The 15,745-nt window shown below is 44.0% G+C and overlaps 4 protein-coding genes and 2 pseudogenes across 4 annotated transcripts; 1 reads left to right on the forward strand and 5 right to left on the reverse strand.

Annotated features, from left to right (window-relative positions):
- The first annotated feature begins 213 nt into the window (after positions 1–213).
- Positions 214–3,193, forward strand: LOC117862198 (protein HIGH CHLOROPHYLL FLUORESCENCE PHENOTYPE 244, chloroplastic). The gene is made up of 8 exons (XM_034745733.2): positions 214–363; positions 445–683; positions 795–893; positions 1,533–1,727; positions 2,094–2,186; positions 2,284–2,379; positions 2,591–2,731; positions 2,830–3,193. The coding sequence occupies exons 1-8, from the start codon at positions 240–242 to the stop codon at positions 3,004–3,006; spliced, it is 1,164 nt and encodes a 387-aa protein (XP_034601624.1). The 5' UTR covers positions 214–239; the 3' UTR covers positions 3,007–3,193.
- Positions 3,194–4,395: 1,202 nt separating this feature from the next.
- LOC117862200 (uncharacterized) lies at positions 4,396–5,335 on the reverse strand (annotated as a pseudogene).
- A 3,005-nt stretch (positions 5,336–8,340) lies between these two features.
- LOC117862201 (uncharacterized) lies at positions 8,341–9,306 on the reverse strand (annotated as a pseudogene).
- Positions 9,307–9,918: 612 nt separating this feature from the next.
- On the reverse strand, positions 9,919–11,318 carry LOC117862199 (uncharacterized). Its single transcript, XM_034745734.2, has one exon. It carries the CDS (start codon positions 10,773–10,775, stop codon positions 10,062–10,064), a length of 714 nt encoding a protein of 237 aa, XP_034601625.1. The 5' UTR covers positions 10,776–11,318; the 3' UTR covers positions 9,919–10,061.
- Positions 11,319–12,557: 1,239 nt separating this feature from the next.
- LOC117861572 (uncharacterized) lies at positions 12,558–13,606 on the reverse strand. The gene has a single exon (XM_034745143.2). The coding sequence runs from the start codon at positions 13,407–13,409 to the stop codon at positions 12,690–12,692; it is 720 nt and encodes a 239-aa protein (XP_034601034.1). The 5' UTR covers positions 13,410–13,606; the 3' UTR covers positions 12,558–12,689.
- Positions 13,607–14,289: 683 nt separating this feature from the next.
- LOC117859980 (uncharacterized) lies at positions 14,290–15,662 on the reverse strand. The gene has a single exon (XM_072294674.1). It carries the CDS (start codon positions 15,144–15,146, stop codon positions 14,433–14,435), a length of 714 nt encoding a protein of 237 aa, XP_072150775.1. The 5' UTR covers positions 15,147–15,662; the 3' UTR covers positions 14,290–14,432.
- Positions 15,663–15,745: the final 83 nt, after the last annotated feature.

Below are 15,745 nucleotides of genomic sequence, written 5' to 3' on the forward strand. Positions count from 1 at the left end.
TGGTGGGCTGAAAGCGTATTCCAATGGAGGCGTGTTTGGAGAGCGGAGGCGTAGCGCCAGAGGGGAAGACGAAGCGGATGGTGACATGGCCCGAGGAAGGAAACGGATGACGGGCCGGCGGTGGACGTGGCGCGACGGGCATCGGCGGCTCGGCATCCCCTCTCCACCACTCCTCCCCACGCCAAAAACCCCGCGGCGAGCCACGCCATCAACCGCCCCCGCCCACGCCACGCCACGCCATGGCGTCGACCAGCCTCGCCGCGCTGCCCTCGCAGCTCGCCTCCCCGGGCCGCCTCCGGCGCGGCCGCGCCGCGCTGTCCTCCACCGCCCGCCCGCACCTCCTCCTCCACCGCGCGCCGAAAGGTAAGCCCCTGCTTCCTCGATCCCCTCCCGCTGCGTTCCAAGTGACTGACAGTGCGAGTGTGCGTGATGCTGCTGCTGCAGGCGGATCATCGCGGTGCCGGCTGGCGGTGACCTGCAACGCGCAGGCGGTGGCGCCGACCAGCATTGCGCAGGGGACGCCCGTCCGGCCGACGAGCATACTGGTGGTCGGCGCCACGGGGACGCTGGGGCGGCAGGTGGTCCGCAGGGCGCTGGACGAGGGCTACGACGTCAGGTGCCTCGTCAGGCCGCGCCCCGCGCCGGCCGATTTCCTCCGCGACTGGGGCGCCACCGTCGTCAATGTAGGCCGTTGCTACTGCACTGTCCAATTCGTACTTGCTTATGCAGTTGGTGTGCTGCATTGCGGATTCTCGGCGTGGTAATTTTGTGTGCTTTGAATTGGAACTTTTTAGGCTGACCTCAGCAAGCCGGAGACCATCCCTGCGACGCTTGTTGGCATCCATACCGTCATTGACTGTGCGACAGGACGGCCTGAAGAGCCCATCCGGACGGTATGTTATGACCATTTCTGTGAACACAATAACAAATGATTGTCCTCCTGCTGTTGTCCTGAATATTTTTGTTGCATTTGCTGGTTGTTATTCAAGCTATTAAGCTAATCATATTGCTCTTAGTGGATTGCATGAAGTGCTTACTGGCTGTAGTGCCGTTCCTTAACTTATTATGCATATTCTCAAGAAAATGCTGTAGAAAAGAATTTCATCTGGCTGCACCTTTTAGGTTGTGTGCTTGTCATAAGGATGACGTGACATTGTATTCTACTAATACATAGTATTACATATCCCTCCATTTGAAATTATAAGGCTTATCTAATTTCGCCTTGCCAATGCAATTATGTGGGGATGCTCTCCCCCTGTGAGGCTGTGACCATTCAAAAAAAATGATAGGACAAGACTTTGACTGACAATTACTCCATTAATACATCATCATGTGATGCAGAATAATATTCATAAGTATATTTATCAATACATATATAAAAATATCAAAATTGTGTAAAAGAATTAGGTAGTAATAGAGTAATGGATGGTCAAAGTATTGTACTTATGAAACAAAACCTGTCTTATAATTTCAACCGGAGCGAGTATACCATAAATCATTCAATCAGTTATGCTGATGGTTATTCCATTTAGGTAGATTGGGAAGGAAAAGTTGCTCTAATACAGTGCGCAAAGGCTATGGGGATTCAGAAGTATGTGTTCTATTCCATCCACAACTGTGAAAAGCATCCTGAGGTTCCCTTGATGGAAATCAAGCATTGTACGGAGAAGTTTATTCAGGACAGTGGTCTGGATTATATCATCATCCGTTTGTGTGGTTTCATGCAGGTACATTTGATCCTCTCCCTGTGATTAAGTGTTTGGTAAAAAAATTCTTTTCTTAGAATGTTAGTGATCCTAGTGAAGTATAATGATGTTAGATTACGAAAGAAAGTTCCTTCTTGGTCGAACTGTTCTATTAATAAATCACAGTAATATACCTAACCAAGTAAAAGATCAAGCGGCGATATGTCCATGTGAGTGCGCCCGGTTAGGCCCGCGTTGTAAAAACTCTATTTCATTCTCCTTAATACAAAGATACGCAGCTCTCCTGCGTATTCTAGAAAAAAAGACATGGAGTTGATACATCCTGTTCTAGTAATGTTTGTCTGTTGTATCCATAAATAAATTCCTGTCTAACGTTGGTTGCAATAGGGCCTTATTGGGCAATATGCTGTGCCTATACTAGAAGAGAAGTCTGTCTGGGGAACTGATGCTCCAACTCGGATCGCTTACATGGATACCCAGGTTTTTCTTTCCTCATTCAATTGAAAATGAGACCACTGATCTCTTTGTACTTTTCCTTCAGCTTTCCATTGACACATTCTTTCTGGTGAAATTGTAGGATGTAGCTCGGCTGACATTTATAGCTATGCGCAATGAGAAGGCTACTAAGAAACTCTTGACTTTTGCTGGACCACGTGCTTGGACCACTCAAGAGGTAATGAACTGTGCACTATCTTTTTGAAGGAAATTCATTACATATAATGTTCAGGAAAGTTTTGTAGATCGATTTAATCTATCTTCATAGGGTATGTATCACTGTTGTCTTTCAATCTATCATGCAGTTCATTTTGTTTCTGATGTTAGATATTTACAAATGATGGATCTGGGAATTAGAATACGTATTATTTATCCTTTGCCCTCTTCAGGTGATTACTTTGTGTGAGAGGTTGGCCGGGCAAGATGCCAATGTAACCACGGTACCTGTTGCAGTCTTGAGATTTACTCGTCAATTGACACGGTTTTTCCAATGGACAAATGATGTGGCTGACAGATTGGCATTTTCAGAGGTTACCAGCTTATCCTTTCTGTTCAGTCTGCATGTGGCTCTGTACTGGTAACTTGTATCAGAGCTTGTGAAACCTAATATAACATTTCTTTAAAACAGGTGCTCTCTAGCGACACAGTTTTCTCTGCTCCAATGAGCGAGACATACCAGCTTCTTGGGGTGGATGCAAATGACATCCTCAGCTTAGAGAAGTATTTACAAGATTATTTTACCAACATATTGAAGAAGTTGAAGGATCTCAAGGCGCAATCCAAGCAAACTGATATATTCTTTTGACAAGAAGAGTTTCAGTGAACATATGGAAATAATTTACAGATCTGTGCCTCAAAAGACAGATGAGTGAGCACAAATTTTTTTTCCTGTATATTTGCATTTTAGCATGTGCAAGAATGCTCTGTGTTATTAGGTCATGTGTATAGAATCTCAACATATTTTGCTATTAAAGTTCTGAAGTTTGTGCACAGCAGCATAAAGTCTATGATTTCGCTGTCAACTTAAATTGTTGTCAAATCTTGGCATCATATAGAATGACTAATCAACCATAAAAAGCTTAGTTTGTGACTGAAATAAGAACAAGTTTCTTTTTTTTTGTTCTGTACCATAAAAATCAACAATAAACTACTATAATAAGAATTTAAGAAATAAGTTTGTTGGGCCATTCGAGAAGGCCTACCTATGAACTGGAATGTTCCTGGTGTGTGTATGTGTGGTGTTGTGCATCTGGGTACTCCTTTCTTCTTTAATGAAATGACACACAGCTCTCTGGCACGTCCAAGAAAACAAAAAGGATGAGGCCATAGCAAGTTTCCTATTCAAAACTGAACCTTGCAATTTGGTTTCCCAGATTTTGCCTCTTAAGGTCCCAGATGGTGTTGCAGCTGATTAATTGAAATATTGAAACAAGGCATGAGCCCTACATGTTCACCCCCCCCCCCCCCCCCCCTCCTATTTTAGGAGTTCAAGTTTGAGCATTTATTTGAGCCTCTGTGTCGGATAAGATTAGTGCGAGCCACATCCAAAATACCTCGGTCAAATTATTCAGTCTATTATTATTATATACTAGCCCGCTGGTGGTAGAATCCCTCTGTCTCACGAGCAAAACAGCCAAGTAAGCTAAGTTTGGATCAGATAAGGTTGGGTTTAAGCCAAAGTTGCATCACTCATACCATGGTCTATTATTTGTAGCAAGAATCCTAATAATTATTTTTCTTATTATCTGGGATGTCCTGCTCCATCCTCCAGATAAGGTTTCTGCTAGGATCTGCTGTGTTAGTGTTAGCTATAAGCTTATACCTTTTGTCTTGGAGCTGTTTATGTTGGACCAGATCCAACTCACAAGGATTCAGCACATTACATTCTTAACTAAATGTCGAGATAACATTCCTATTGCGGAAAAAAAACAATTATGCCTCACTTGATCTGTATTACTGGAAGGAATATCTAAGTACTAACTATAGTGAATGACATGCCTGGAAAAAGCAATTGCAAAGAAGTTTGGTTGTGACTGAAACATATGCATCCTTCATGTCTGTATGATGCATTTTCAAATTCGTGTACATTCATTGTATTATCTGAAAGGTTTAGCCATGAAACATATCGAACCACATTGTTGTGACATTACTGATATTGTAAGTATGCCAGAAGTACCGGATAGACACCACAAAGTGAATCAAAACTTTTTTTTCTCCATTGGGCAACTATATGTACACTTGTACTATACATATGTTAAAGTATACATCGATTGATGGATCCTATAAAAGGCGGATGCCAATCGCAGGTGTCAATAGCAACAAATATAGAGGAGTATCTATGGGCTAAGAATGTTCAGGAGAGTAACCCTGCTCTGGATCAATCTCCTGAACAGATGCCCTGCTCCATCCTCCAGATCTCTGATGTTGCACTCTAACACCTGCAACTGTTCCTCCTTGCAAACAACTGAAGTTTTCTTCTGGAATGCCTTCAAGACAATGGACGATTTGGGCATCGCAATTTGCTTGGCCAGGAGCTGCACTGTTGACTCAAGAAGAGAGGTAGTGATCTCTCTGGCCTCGCTCAACAGTCTCAGGATCCTGCAATCCTCAGCAGAGATAACCTTCTTTGCAGCCTTCTTGAAATGTTTCTTCGCCTTCTTCACCAAGCGGAAGTAAGACTGGATCTTGGCTTGAACTGCTGCATCGTCTCCTTTTCTGAGGGACACTTGCAGATCTTGAACAATGGCCTTCAACTCAGCAAAGTCTTCATGCATGGCGTTGCAGAGATCCAATAGCTCAAGAGAGCACTCCATCTCTCCATCCAGCATTTTCCTTTGCTGGGAGGAGCAAACTTGGTTGCTGGGGAGGCACATGATCTCCTCAATGGAGCTGTAGATGTCCCCAAGCCTCCTCAGACCATCGCTGGTTGTCTCGATGGTCAATGAGGGTGACGAGGTGCATGCCTCAAGGATTTGTAGCTCCTCCTCAACTTTGGAGGCAGGCCTAGAAGGCAGACTGATTGATCTTTGGTGGCAAGCCATGGCTGTTGCTGGGGCTCTTTTCTCTGTGTTGTGGCTGAAAAGATGAGAAGCTGAGATAGCAGATGATGGGTAGAATGTGTCTGGCCTTTAGCTGGGGCCTATTTATACTGAAGAAGCGTGTGAGATGGCTCCATGTTGATGGTGGGCAAATAGAATTCTTTATTTCGTTTTCCAGGTTCTGTCTACTATGCTTTGAGACCTGGCAGCAGCATATGGAATCTGTTATGTGACTCATGCGTAGTTCTGCTTTTTTTAAGTTCAGTAGCTATCCTTCCAATGTGATATCACATTGCCATGTTCCAGCTACTGGCAGCAAGAATCAACTGGTTAGTTCACTCAACTGTTGGATCTTGACATAATTGCATACTTGAGAGATTATTTTAGCAGATTGCTAACAAATTATTATTGTGACAAGCATGTAATTGTGCTGTTGTGCAGTTCTTAATTCAAGTAGATGCTGTATTCAGCACGATTCATGCTACTTACACGCTCAACCTCGTGTGTTGGAGCTGGCTTGTTTTAGATGTGGGCAGCAAGATCCACTGCAAAAGGATCCTTTGCTTGTTGCTGGGGCAACACATGGCATCTGCATAACATGCACATCTGATAGTGAAGCATTTCAAAGATCAACTTGAACAACAAAATGCTGTTTTAAACATCAATAATTATGATGAGCATCTTCTGGCTATTCTTTTGTCAAAACAACAACAACAACAACTGAACTGTTAAAATTTCACAGTATAACAACTCTTATGTGAGTTTATCAACTGCATAGTTGACAACAGGAAATTGACCAAAAAACTATGACTTTGTTTTCAGTAAATTTTTGTACAATTGCTCATTTACAGGCAAGCTACAAAGTTGTATGATGATCAGCAGATCCTCTAAAAGGCAGATGCCGATCGCAAGGGATCGTGATTTTATCTACAAACTGAGAAAGTTGAGGAGAAAAACTCTGCTCCGTATCTATTTCCTGAACAAAGTCTCAACTCCGCTTTCAAGATCAACAGTGGCGAACTCCATTTCCTGGCTCCTCCCTGCAAACAACTCTTCTCTTTTGAAATGTCTTGTAGACAACGGATCATTTGCTGGAACTCAGGGCCGCAATTTGTTTCGACAGAAGATACGACAAGGATTCAAGCATGGAGATCGCAATCTCTCTGGCTTCAGCCAACTGCTTGACCCTGCAGCTCTCCTTATCAGCTGAAGTAGGCTTTCTTGAACTGTTTCATCATCATCTTGGCCAAGCGAATGCAAGACTGGATCTTTGCTTGAAGTGCTGAATCATCTCCTTGCTTGACGACCAGCACCATCTTCTGGAAATTTCTTGAGTCCTGAGAAGCTCTCTGCATGGCGTTGCAGAGGTTGCTCGAGCTCTTGCTCCACTGCATTCCACTGATGTGGGCAGCAAAGGCTACCTTGGCTGCTAGGGGAGCACATCGTGTCCTCAATGTTGTTGTAACACTCCTTCAAGCCCATCACCCATTGTCTCACTGGTAGTGAAAGGCAAAGAAAGGGCTGCCTTACGGGTCTGCAGCTCCTCTTCAACTTCGATTCCTTTAGAGCAAATCCATGGCTGCCTTACGGGTCTGCAGCTCCTCTTCAACTTCGATTCCTTTAGAGCAAATCCTGGAAGGCTATCTTGCAGATCTGAGAATGGAAGCCATGGCTGGAACTCGAACTGTGTTTTCCCCCTCTTTAGAAATGGAGGTCAAGAGAATGGAGAGAAACTGATGGAACTTCAATGGTGTCGACCAGGCTATGGTTTGTCTGTATATATAACCAAAGAAGCTGAAGCGATGGTGTCAGTGAACTTACCAACAAGAAGAATCTCACTGATGATGAAGTGATGCGGTGTTGCAACATTGCCAGCCATTTCCACGACAGGTTGATGCTTCTTCTTTTTTGAAACTAAGGTTGATGCTTCTTGTCCGTTTACTTGGAGCTTGTGGCATCTCTGCATCTCTGAAGATCAGCTTATGAAGCTGTCATGTCCCTAATGCTGGCAGCAAACTCATTGAACTCATCTATAGTTTAATTTCAGATCTAGATCATGAGATCAGTGAGCTAGCAATGAAACCGCAGCTTTGCAAAGGCAACAATTGGCTCTGCACGTTCACCTGCACTTAGTGTCTTCCGGAAATTGCAATCTCAAGATAACCCTCATGATGTTCTCTTTGTTAGTGCATTAGGTGCTCCTAACGAAGCTGGCCACATTGCTATGTTTCAATTCTTGGCAGCAAGAATCTGCATGGCAGTTCAGTCTACTGCTGAGTCTTGCTGTACGTGCATATTATAACACTTATTTAATGGATAATTACTAATTAGTGATTGCATCAACATCTATTATATTTATTTTGGCCCTTCTGAGATGGCCTTCAGCCTACCTATGAACTGGAGAGAATGAGGTTATAGCAGGTTTTCAATGGCAAACAAAGCGGCTTGCTGTTTAATTTTCTAGTTCTATTAAGGCCCCAGGTTTTTGTTGGATGGTATTCATTGGAATATCCAAAGAAACTGGAGAGCTTTACAAGTGATAAGTTCCTTTTCCGACTTTAGGAGTCTCCAATTAGTGTATCATTCTTTTTATGTTCCAGCGAGCTATTGCAGCAAGAATCCAAAATAATACATAGCATACTATTTGGAGAGATTTTAATTGATAATTTTTTTTGTGATAAATGCGATGTGGCCTGTTTTCAGGCAATTATGGTCACAGATCATCTTCTTTAGGACCAGCTGTACGTTAAGGATAAATCTATATGCCTTGAGCATTGGAACTGAGGGTGTATGCATGTAATGGATTTGGGCTAGATCCACCTGATATTCTGTAGATGTTGAGACTTCATGGAAATTTGAAAATGAAACAAGGCTATATGCCTATATGTATACCTGAAACAATAGTTGCATTTCGATCACATTATTATGTTCAGATCCTTTTTTATTTGAAAGGAATATTACATCCATTTTTATGTCTGCTTGCTAGTATGTTTAGATTGTACAATATGCAGCTTTTGTCCATGGAGTAAGGAAAACCACATTGTTTTCATATTGCTCAGAGATTGAAAGCAAGCCTGGAGTAGTATGTTGACAACATGAAGTGAACCAAAACTTTGATCTTTCATTGAGCTATTTATGTACACTTGTTCTATACAAATGATGAAGCATATAGCGATTGATGGATCCTATAAAAGGCGGATGCCAATCGCAGGTGTCAATAGCAACAAATATAGAGGAGTATCTATGGGCTAAGAATGTTCAGGAGAGTAACCCTGCTCTGGATCAATCTCCTGAACAGATGCCCTGCTCCATCCTCCAGATCTCTGATGTTGCACTCTAACACCTGCAACTGTTCCTCCTTGCAAACAACTGAAGTTTTCTTCTGGAATGCCTTCAAGACAATGGATGATTTGGGCATCGCAATTTGCTTGGCCAGGAGCTGCACTGTTGACTCAAGAAGAGAGGTAGTGATCTCTCTGGCCTCGCTCAACAGTCTCAGGATCCTGCAATCCTCAGCAGAGATAACCTTCTTTGCAGCCTTCTTGAAATGTTTCTTCGCCTTCTTCACCAAGCGGAAGTAAGACTGGATCTTGGCTTGAACTGCTGCATCGTCTCCTTTTCTGAGAGACACTTGCAGATCTTGAACAATGGCCTTCAACTCAGCAAAGTCTTCATGCATGGCGTTGCAGAGATCCAATAGCTCAAGAGAGCACTCCATCTCTCCATCCAGCATTTTCCTTTGCTGGGAGGAGCAAACTTGGTTGCTGGGGAGGCACATGATTTCCTCAATGGAGCTGTAGATGTCCCCAAGCCTCCTCAGACCATCGCTGGTTGTCTCGATGGTCAATGAGGGCGACGAGGTGCATGCCTCAAGGATTTGTAGCTCCTCCTCAACTTTGGAGGCAGGCCTAGAAGGCAGACTGATTGATCTTTGGTGGTAAGCCATGGCTTTTGCTGGAAACTCTTCTTTGGCTGATGAGATGAGAAGCTGAGAGAGCAGATGTTGGTTCGAATGTGGCTGGCCTTCAGCGTCAAGGGAGGCCTATTTATACTGATGGCATCATGTTGATGGTGGACACCTCACACACAGAGTTCTGTTATTTCAATTGCCCAGCATATGGAATCTGTTTCCTTCATCTCTCATGTGCCGTTCAATTTTTTTAGTGCATCATCTATCCTACCAATGAGGCATCACATTGTCATGTTCCTGCTACTGGCAGCAAGAATCAACACGTTAGTTCTCTCCACTGGTAGATCCTGACATGATTGCATGCTCTAGAGATTATTTTAGTGGATTGCTAACCAATTATTATTGGTTACAAGTGTGTTATCGAGCTGCAGTTCAATTCTTAATTTGAGTAGATGCCCTGTTAAGCGCAATTGGTGCTACTTACACGCTCAACCTCATGTGTTGGAGCTGACTTGTTCTAGATTTGGGAAGCAAGATCCACTGCACGAGGATCCTTTGTTTGTTGCTGGAGCAACACATGGCATCTGCGTAACGTGCCTATCTGATAGTAAAGCATTTCAGAGATCAACTTGAACAGCGAACTGCTCCTTTAAACGCCAATAATGACGACAAGCTCGTGGGTATTCTTTGGTAAAAGAAAAGTTCAAGATAACTGGACTGTCAAAACTTCTCAACATAAAAATGCAACGGGAATTCAGAAACAGTAAAGTTGACCAAAAACTGTGACTTTCTTTTCAGTAATTTTCTGTACAGTTGCTCATCTACTAGTACAGTACAAAATTGTATGATGATCAGCAGATCCTCTAAAAGGCGGATGCCAATCTCAAGGGTCAGGGTTGATGCACGATCTATCTACAAACTGAGAGTGTTGAGGAGAGAAACTCTGCTCTGGATCAATTTCCTGAACAAAGTCTCAATTCCACTCTCAAGATCGATAATGACCAACTCCATCTCCTGCAATTGGTCCTCCTCGCATGTTACTCTTCTCTTGGAGACAAGGGACCATCTGCTAGAGCTTGGCGTCGCAATTTGCTTTGACAGGAGATACGGCAAGGATTCAAGCATGGAGATTGCAATCTCTCTGGCTTCAGCCAACTGCTTGATCACCCTGCAGCTTTCCTGGTCAACTGTAGTAGGCTTCTTGCTGATCTTCTTGAACTGTTTTTGCGCCTTCTTAGCCAAGCGGATGTAAGACTGGATCTTGGCTTGAAGAGCGGAGTCATCTCCTCTCTTGATGACCAGCTGCATCTCCTGGATGCTTGTCTTGAGCTCAAAAATGTTCTCTTGGATGGCGTTGCAGAGGTCAAGCAAGATGAGGGACTTCTCAAGCTCTTGCTCCACCGCTTTCCTCTGTTGTGGCCGGCAAAGGCTGAGTTGGCCACTTGGTGAGCACATCATCTCCTCGATGTCGTTGTACACTCCTCCAAGCCTCATGACACCATCGACCATTGTCTCAATGGTAGCGGAAGAGATGGTTGCCCTGAGGCTCCGCAGTTGTTCTTCGACGTCAATTTTGTCAGAGCGAAGGCTGGAAGGCAAACTTTCAGATCTGAGAATGGAAGCCATGGCTGGAACTGGGGATGGCGAGAATACTGGAGAGAAACTTAGCTGCAATGGTGTCGAGGAGGCTATGGCTTGCCGGTATATATAACCAAAGAAGCTGAAGCTATGTCGTGGCTGAACCTACCGACAAGAAGAATTTCGCTGACAATGAAGCGCTGTGCCGTTGCGACATAGCCTCTGATCTCCACGGCAGGTTGATGCTTTCTGTATGCTCACCCAGAGCAAGAGGAATATCTGAAGGTGGCCTGATGAAGCTTTCATAGTGCCATGTCCCAGTTATTAGTAGCAACTCGCCTGCACGAGTGTGTTGTTTATGTTGAGATCTAGATCATGAGATCGATGAGCGTGCAACGAAACCAGGGAGAGACGTGGCTTCGGCGGAAGGAACGGTTTGACTTGCTTCGCCCGCAGCCTGGCAATGCAAGCTGCCTTGCTGTCTGCTTGTTTCTCATGTTGGCATCAGGAATCGGCAAGGCAGCTTACTCTAGTGCTGGACCTTGCCATGCTATAATACTCCTGGAGTATTAGTGATGGTACGTGTTGGCAATTGGCTGGAGCTGGCATGCATGCTAGAAGTTTTGGAGGGCAAGATCAACTCTGCAAGCATCCTCTGCTTGTTGTTCAGCAAGCACATCTCATGTGATTATACCGTCCTAGTTCTGCGTTGCAAAGATAAATTGGATATTATATTTATTTCTGTTGTGTAATAAGTACACCCATTAATTATTTTTTTCTAATAATATGTATTAGAAATTTAGTATTAGCAGCACAATTGTGTTTTCTAGTAGACTAGTACCCACTCAGTTGCATGATGAGAATTCAGGTAATCAAATAAAATGAGGGGACCCTTGTTCTTGTCTCTCCCTTGGCTAACTTTTTGTGCACTTTTCTCGTACATATATAGAAAAACTTTTTGATGATCAGCTAATCGCAAGACATGAAATGGCAGAAAGAGCTGTCGCTTTGTCAGTTGATGCTTCTAGCTAACACTTGCTTCATCTCTGCAGGCTCCAAAGCTCTGCATTGCTGGCATGTTTCGCTTGCCTGCTGTGGCTTGCAACATTTAGAATCTGGGTTATGAGATCTCAAGACGATTCATGTGCCGTTCAATTTATAATGCATTAGGTCTAACGGAATCACATTACCATGCTGCAAGTATCGGCAGCAAGAATCAGAATGGCAGCTTAGGGTTTGTTTGGTAGAGCTCCATCTGATTCTAATTTTTTATGGGAGCTGATTCTCTAAAAGAAGTGATCTTATGGCTGAAAGTGATTCCCCAGCATAAACTCTTAAAATCAGGATAGAGAATCACTTCACAGAATCAGGAAAAGCTACTTTTTTCAGCTCCCAGCCCCTTAGTTCATTTTAGAGAATCACTCCACAGAATCAGCAAAGAATCACTTCTCTCTAAAAAACTGTTTGGTAGAGCTCCTGCTGGAATTATCAAAGAATCAGCTCTGGAAGATCTGCCAAATACACCCTTACTCCACGTGTCTTACGTGTTATTCCATCTGACTTCTGAACAATCTCATTATCAATTGCAAGCTCAAATCTCATGGCTGGAGCTGGCATGCCATCAGTTAAAGAGATCAGTTAAAGAGAACATGATCCACTTTACAAGGATCGTGTGCCTGCTGTTCGAGCTACATCTCATGTGCAGTTCCAGTTCTTAACTGTAATCGAACCACTAACAGTTTTTTCATGACACAAGAAATGAAGTTTAGCTTCTTTTCTTTTTGGCAAGAAAAAGGAAACAATAGAAAAATTGACAGCATGAAATGTATCAAAACTATGTTTTTCTCATCAAGTATATTTATGTACATTCTCATATATACATCAAAATTTCGTTTTGATGATTAGCCAATCCTCTAAAAGGCGGATGCTAATCATGAGGAACCTTCAGAGTTGGTGTACGATCTACAAGCTAAGAGCATTCAGAAGAGAAACTCTGCTCTGGATCAGTATCCTGAACAAAGTCTCAACTTCGCTCTCAAGATTGACAATGTCAAACTCCAACTCCTGCAATTTCTCCTCCTCGCACACAACTCTTCTCTTCTGGAATGTCTTGGAGACGAGAGACCACTTGCTAGAACTTGGCATTGCAATTTGCTTGGACAAGAGTTGTGACAGAGATTCCATCATCGAGGTAGCAATCTCTCTGGTTTCAGACATCATCTTGATCAACTTGCAGCTTTCCTGATCAGCTGCAGCGGGCTTCTTGCTGATCTTCTTGAATTGTTTATGTGTCTTCTTCGCCACACGGATGTAGGAATGGATCTTCGTCTGGACAGCTGCATCATCTCCTCTCTTGAGAGCCATCTGAATGTCCATGATGCTTTCCTTGAGCTCTCCAAAGCTCCCTTGCGTGGCGTTGCAAAGGTCAAGCACGACAAGAGAGTTCTCGAGCTCTTGCTCCACTGCCTTCCTCTGCCGTGTAACTTGGCTGCTGGGTAAGCCTGCAAGCTCACCGATGCAGTTGTAGACTTCTCCAAGCTTCCTCAAACCATCACACATGGTTCCAATGGTTGAAGAAGATGAAGAGATGGTTGTGCTCAGGCTCCGTAGCTGTTCTTCGACATCAATTTCATTGGAGCGAGGGCTGGAAGGCACACTGGCTGATCTCAGGTGGTAAGCCATGGCTGTACCGCTGTAGTGGGATCTGTAGTGCTTTCTTTTTCCTCTAGAAATGGAGAACAAGAGAAGCTGCTGCAATGGTGTCGACCCGGCTATGACCTGCCTCTATATATAGCAGAACAAGCCCAAGAATTGGCATCACTGACCATGTAGACAGCCCGAATCTCATCGATGATGAGGCGCTGTGAGCCTGCGACAAAGCCAGCTATCCCCACCTTTTTTTTGTTTGTCCAGCTTTAGAGGCATCTCTAGCTGTAGTTGAGCCAATGCTCAGCGTGGGATGTTTCGATAACCGATAGCAAAATCATCTGCACGAGTGCCTAGTTTATGTTAGATATCAGATCGTGAGAAGAGTAACCTCCTGTCTAATGGTTGACTTCAGCGTTCATGATTCTTCATGTCGCATTGTCCTGCCTGCTGTGGTTCCAGCATTTAGAATCAGAATTTTGCAATTTCAAGGCGATCCACATGCCGGCCAAATTTCTTGAGCCTTGGATCTAACTAAACCACTTCATCATGTTCCAAGTATGGATAGCAAGAATCAGTATGGCAGCTTACTCTAGAGCTAATCATGTTATCAATTGCGAGCTCAAATCTCGTGGCTGGAGCTGGCATGCTAGCAGTTACGCAGAGCAAGATCCACTATGCAAGGATCTTGTGCCTGTTGTTGAGCCACATCACATGTGAATATTAACAGTGGCCATCTCATCGAACAACTAATGATTTCTTTTATAATAAGGAATAAGAAGAATTATAGGCATTTTTTTATACCAAACTTCATCAGAAGCTCCCCATTACATGTTACATTTTAGCATTTTCACGGTCTTCTTGGTCAAATTTGGACAAATAAAATAAAATGATCAGACAAATTGACAACATGAAATGGACAGAACTTTGCTCTTTCATTGAGTATTTTTCTATACACTTTGTCTCATATATACATCAAAATTGTTTCGATGATCAGCCAATCCTCTAAAAGGCGGATGCTAATCACAGGGAATCAGAGTTGGTTAGTGTATGATCTTTCTACAGGCTAAGAGTGTTCAGAAGGGAGACCCTGCATTGGATCAGTCTCCTAAAGACAATCTGAACTTCACTCTCAAGATCAACAATCTCCAACTCCAACACCTGCAATTGCTCCTCCTCGCATGTAACTCTCTTCTTCTGGAATGCCTTGGAGACAAGAGACCACTTGCCAGCACTCGGCATCATGATCTCCTTTGACAGGAGGTGCAGTGTCGATTCCAGCATTGATAGGGCGATCTCTCTTGCTTCAGACAACAGCTTGACCACCCTGCAGCTTTCAGTGTCAAGAGCAACCTTGTTGTTGATCTTCTTGACATGCTTCTGCGCCTTCTTGGCCAAGCGGGCATAAGACTTAGCCTTGGCCTGAACAGCCACGTCGTCTCCTCTCTTGAGAGCCAATTGCATCTCTTGGACGCTCGCCCTGAGCTCCGCAAAGCTCTCTTGCATGGCACTACAGAGGTCAAGCAAGATGAGAGAGCACTCAAGCTCTTCCTCCACTGCCTTCCTCTGCTGACGCTGGCTGCTGGGAAAGCATATGAGCTCATCGATGCAGCTGTAGATGCTCCCGAGCTTGGATAGACCATCAACTATGGTTTCGATGGTCGAAGAGGGCGACGAGATGGTTGCCTTCAGGCTCTGGAGCTGCTCTTCAACATCGGTTTGGTTGGAGCGAGGGCTTGAGGGCACACTCGCGGATCTCAGGTGGCAGGCCATGTTTGAAATGTAATGAAAGAGAAGTGAAGCTGCTGCAATTGTGTCTTCCCAGCTTTGGCTTCCCTGTTTATATAGCAAATGAGGTCGAAGCAACTGCGCAGCTAAACCAGCAGACAACAAGAATCATTCTCATGTGTAATCGTGGTTAGCTGCAACAGAAGCCACTCAACCCAAGAGGCATCGCTAGTCGAGGAGGCTGTCATGTCTGCACTGTGGGTGGCAAACTGACCTGCACGGGTGAAGGGCCATCGGGTTTAGTATCAGATTCAGATCGTGTGATCCATTAATTAACATGCAAGTTGCCGGTGGAAGAATGAACAGCTAGTTGACTCTGCCTCACCTCCAGACTAGGTCCCGAGACATGCTTAACCATCTGATCTGATCACAGCATTATACAAGTGGATCAATGGTAGCTCTTGTCCTCATGTTTCAGTTCTCCCTGCCTGCTTGTTCACAACATGTAGCGTCCTCGAACATTCCGAAGTGTTTCTGCAATTTCGTAGCACACTAAACTCTAAATGATTAGCTTATTATCATGCTGTCATGTTGTATAACATGTGCATGCTTTGCCACAGCTACCCATCTCTCCTAAACATCGT

Source organism: Setaria viridis, chromosome 6 (assembly GCF_005286985.2).
Source record: "Setaria viridis chromosome 6, Setaria_viridis_v4.0, whole genome shotgun sequence".
In the NCBI taxonomy this organism is placed as follows: domain Eukaryota; kingdom Viridiplantae; phylum Streptophyta; class Magnoliopsida; order Poales; family Poaceae; genus Setaria; species Setaria viridis.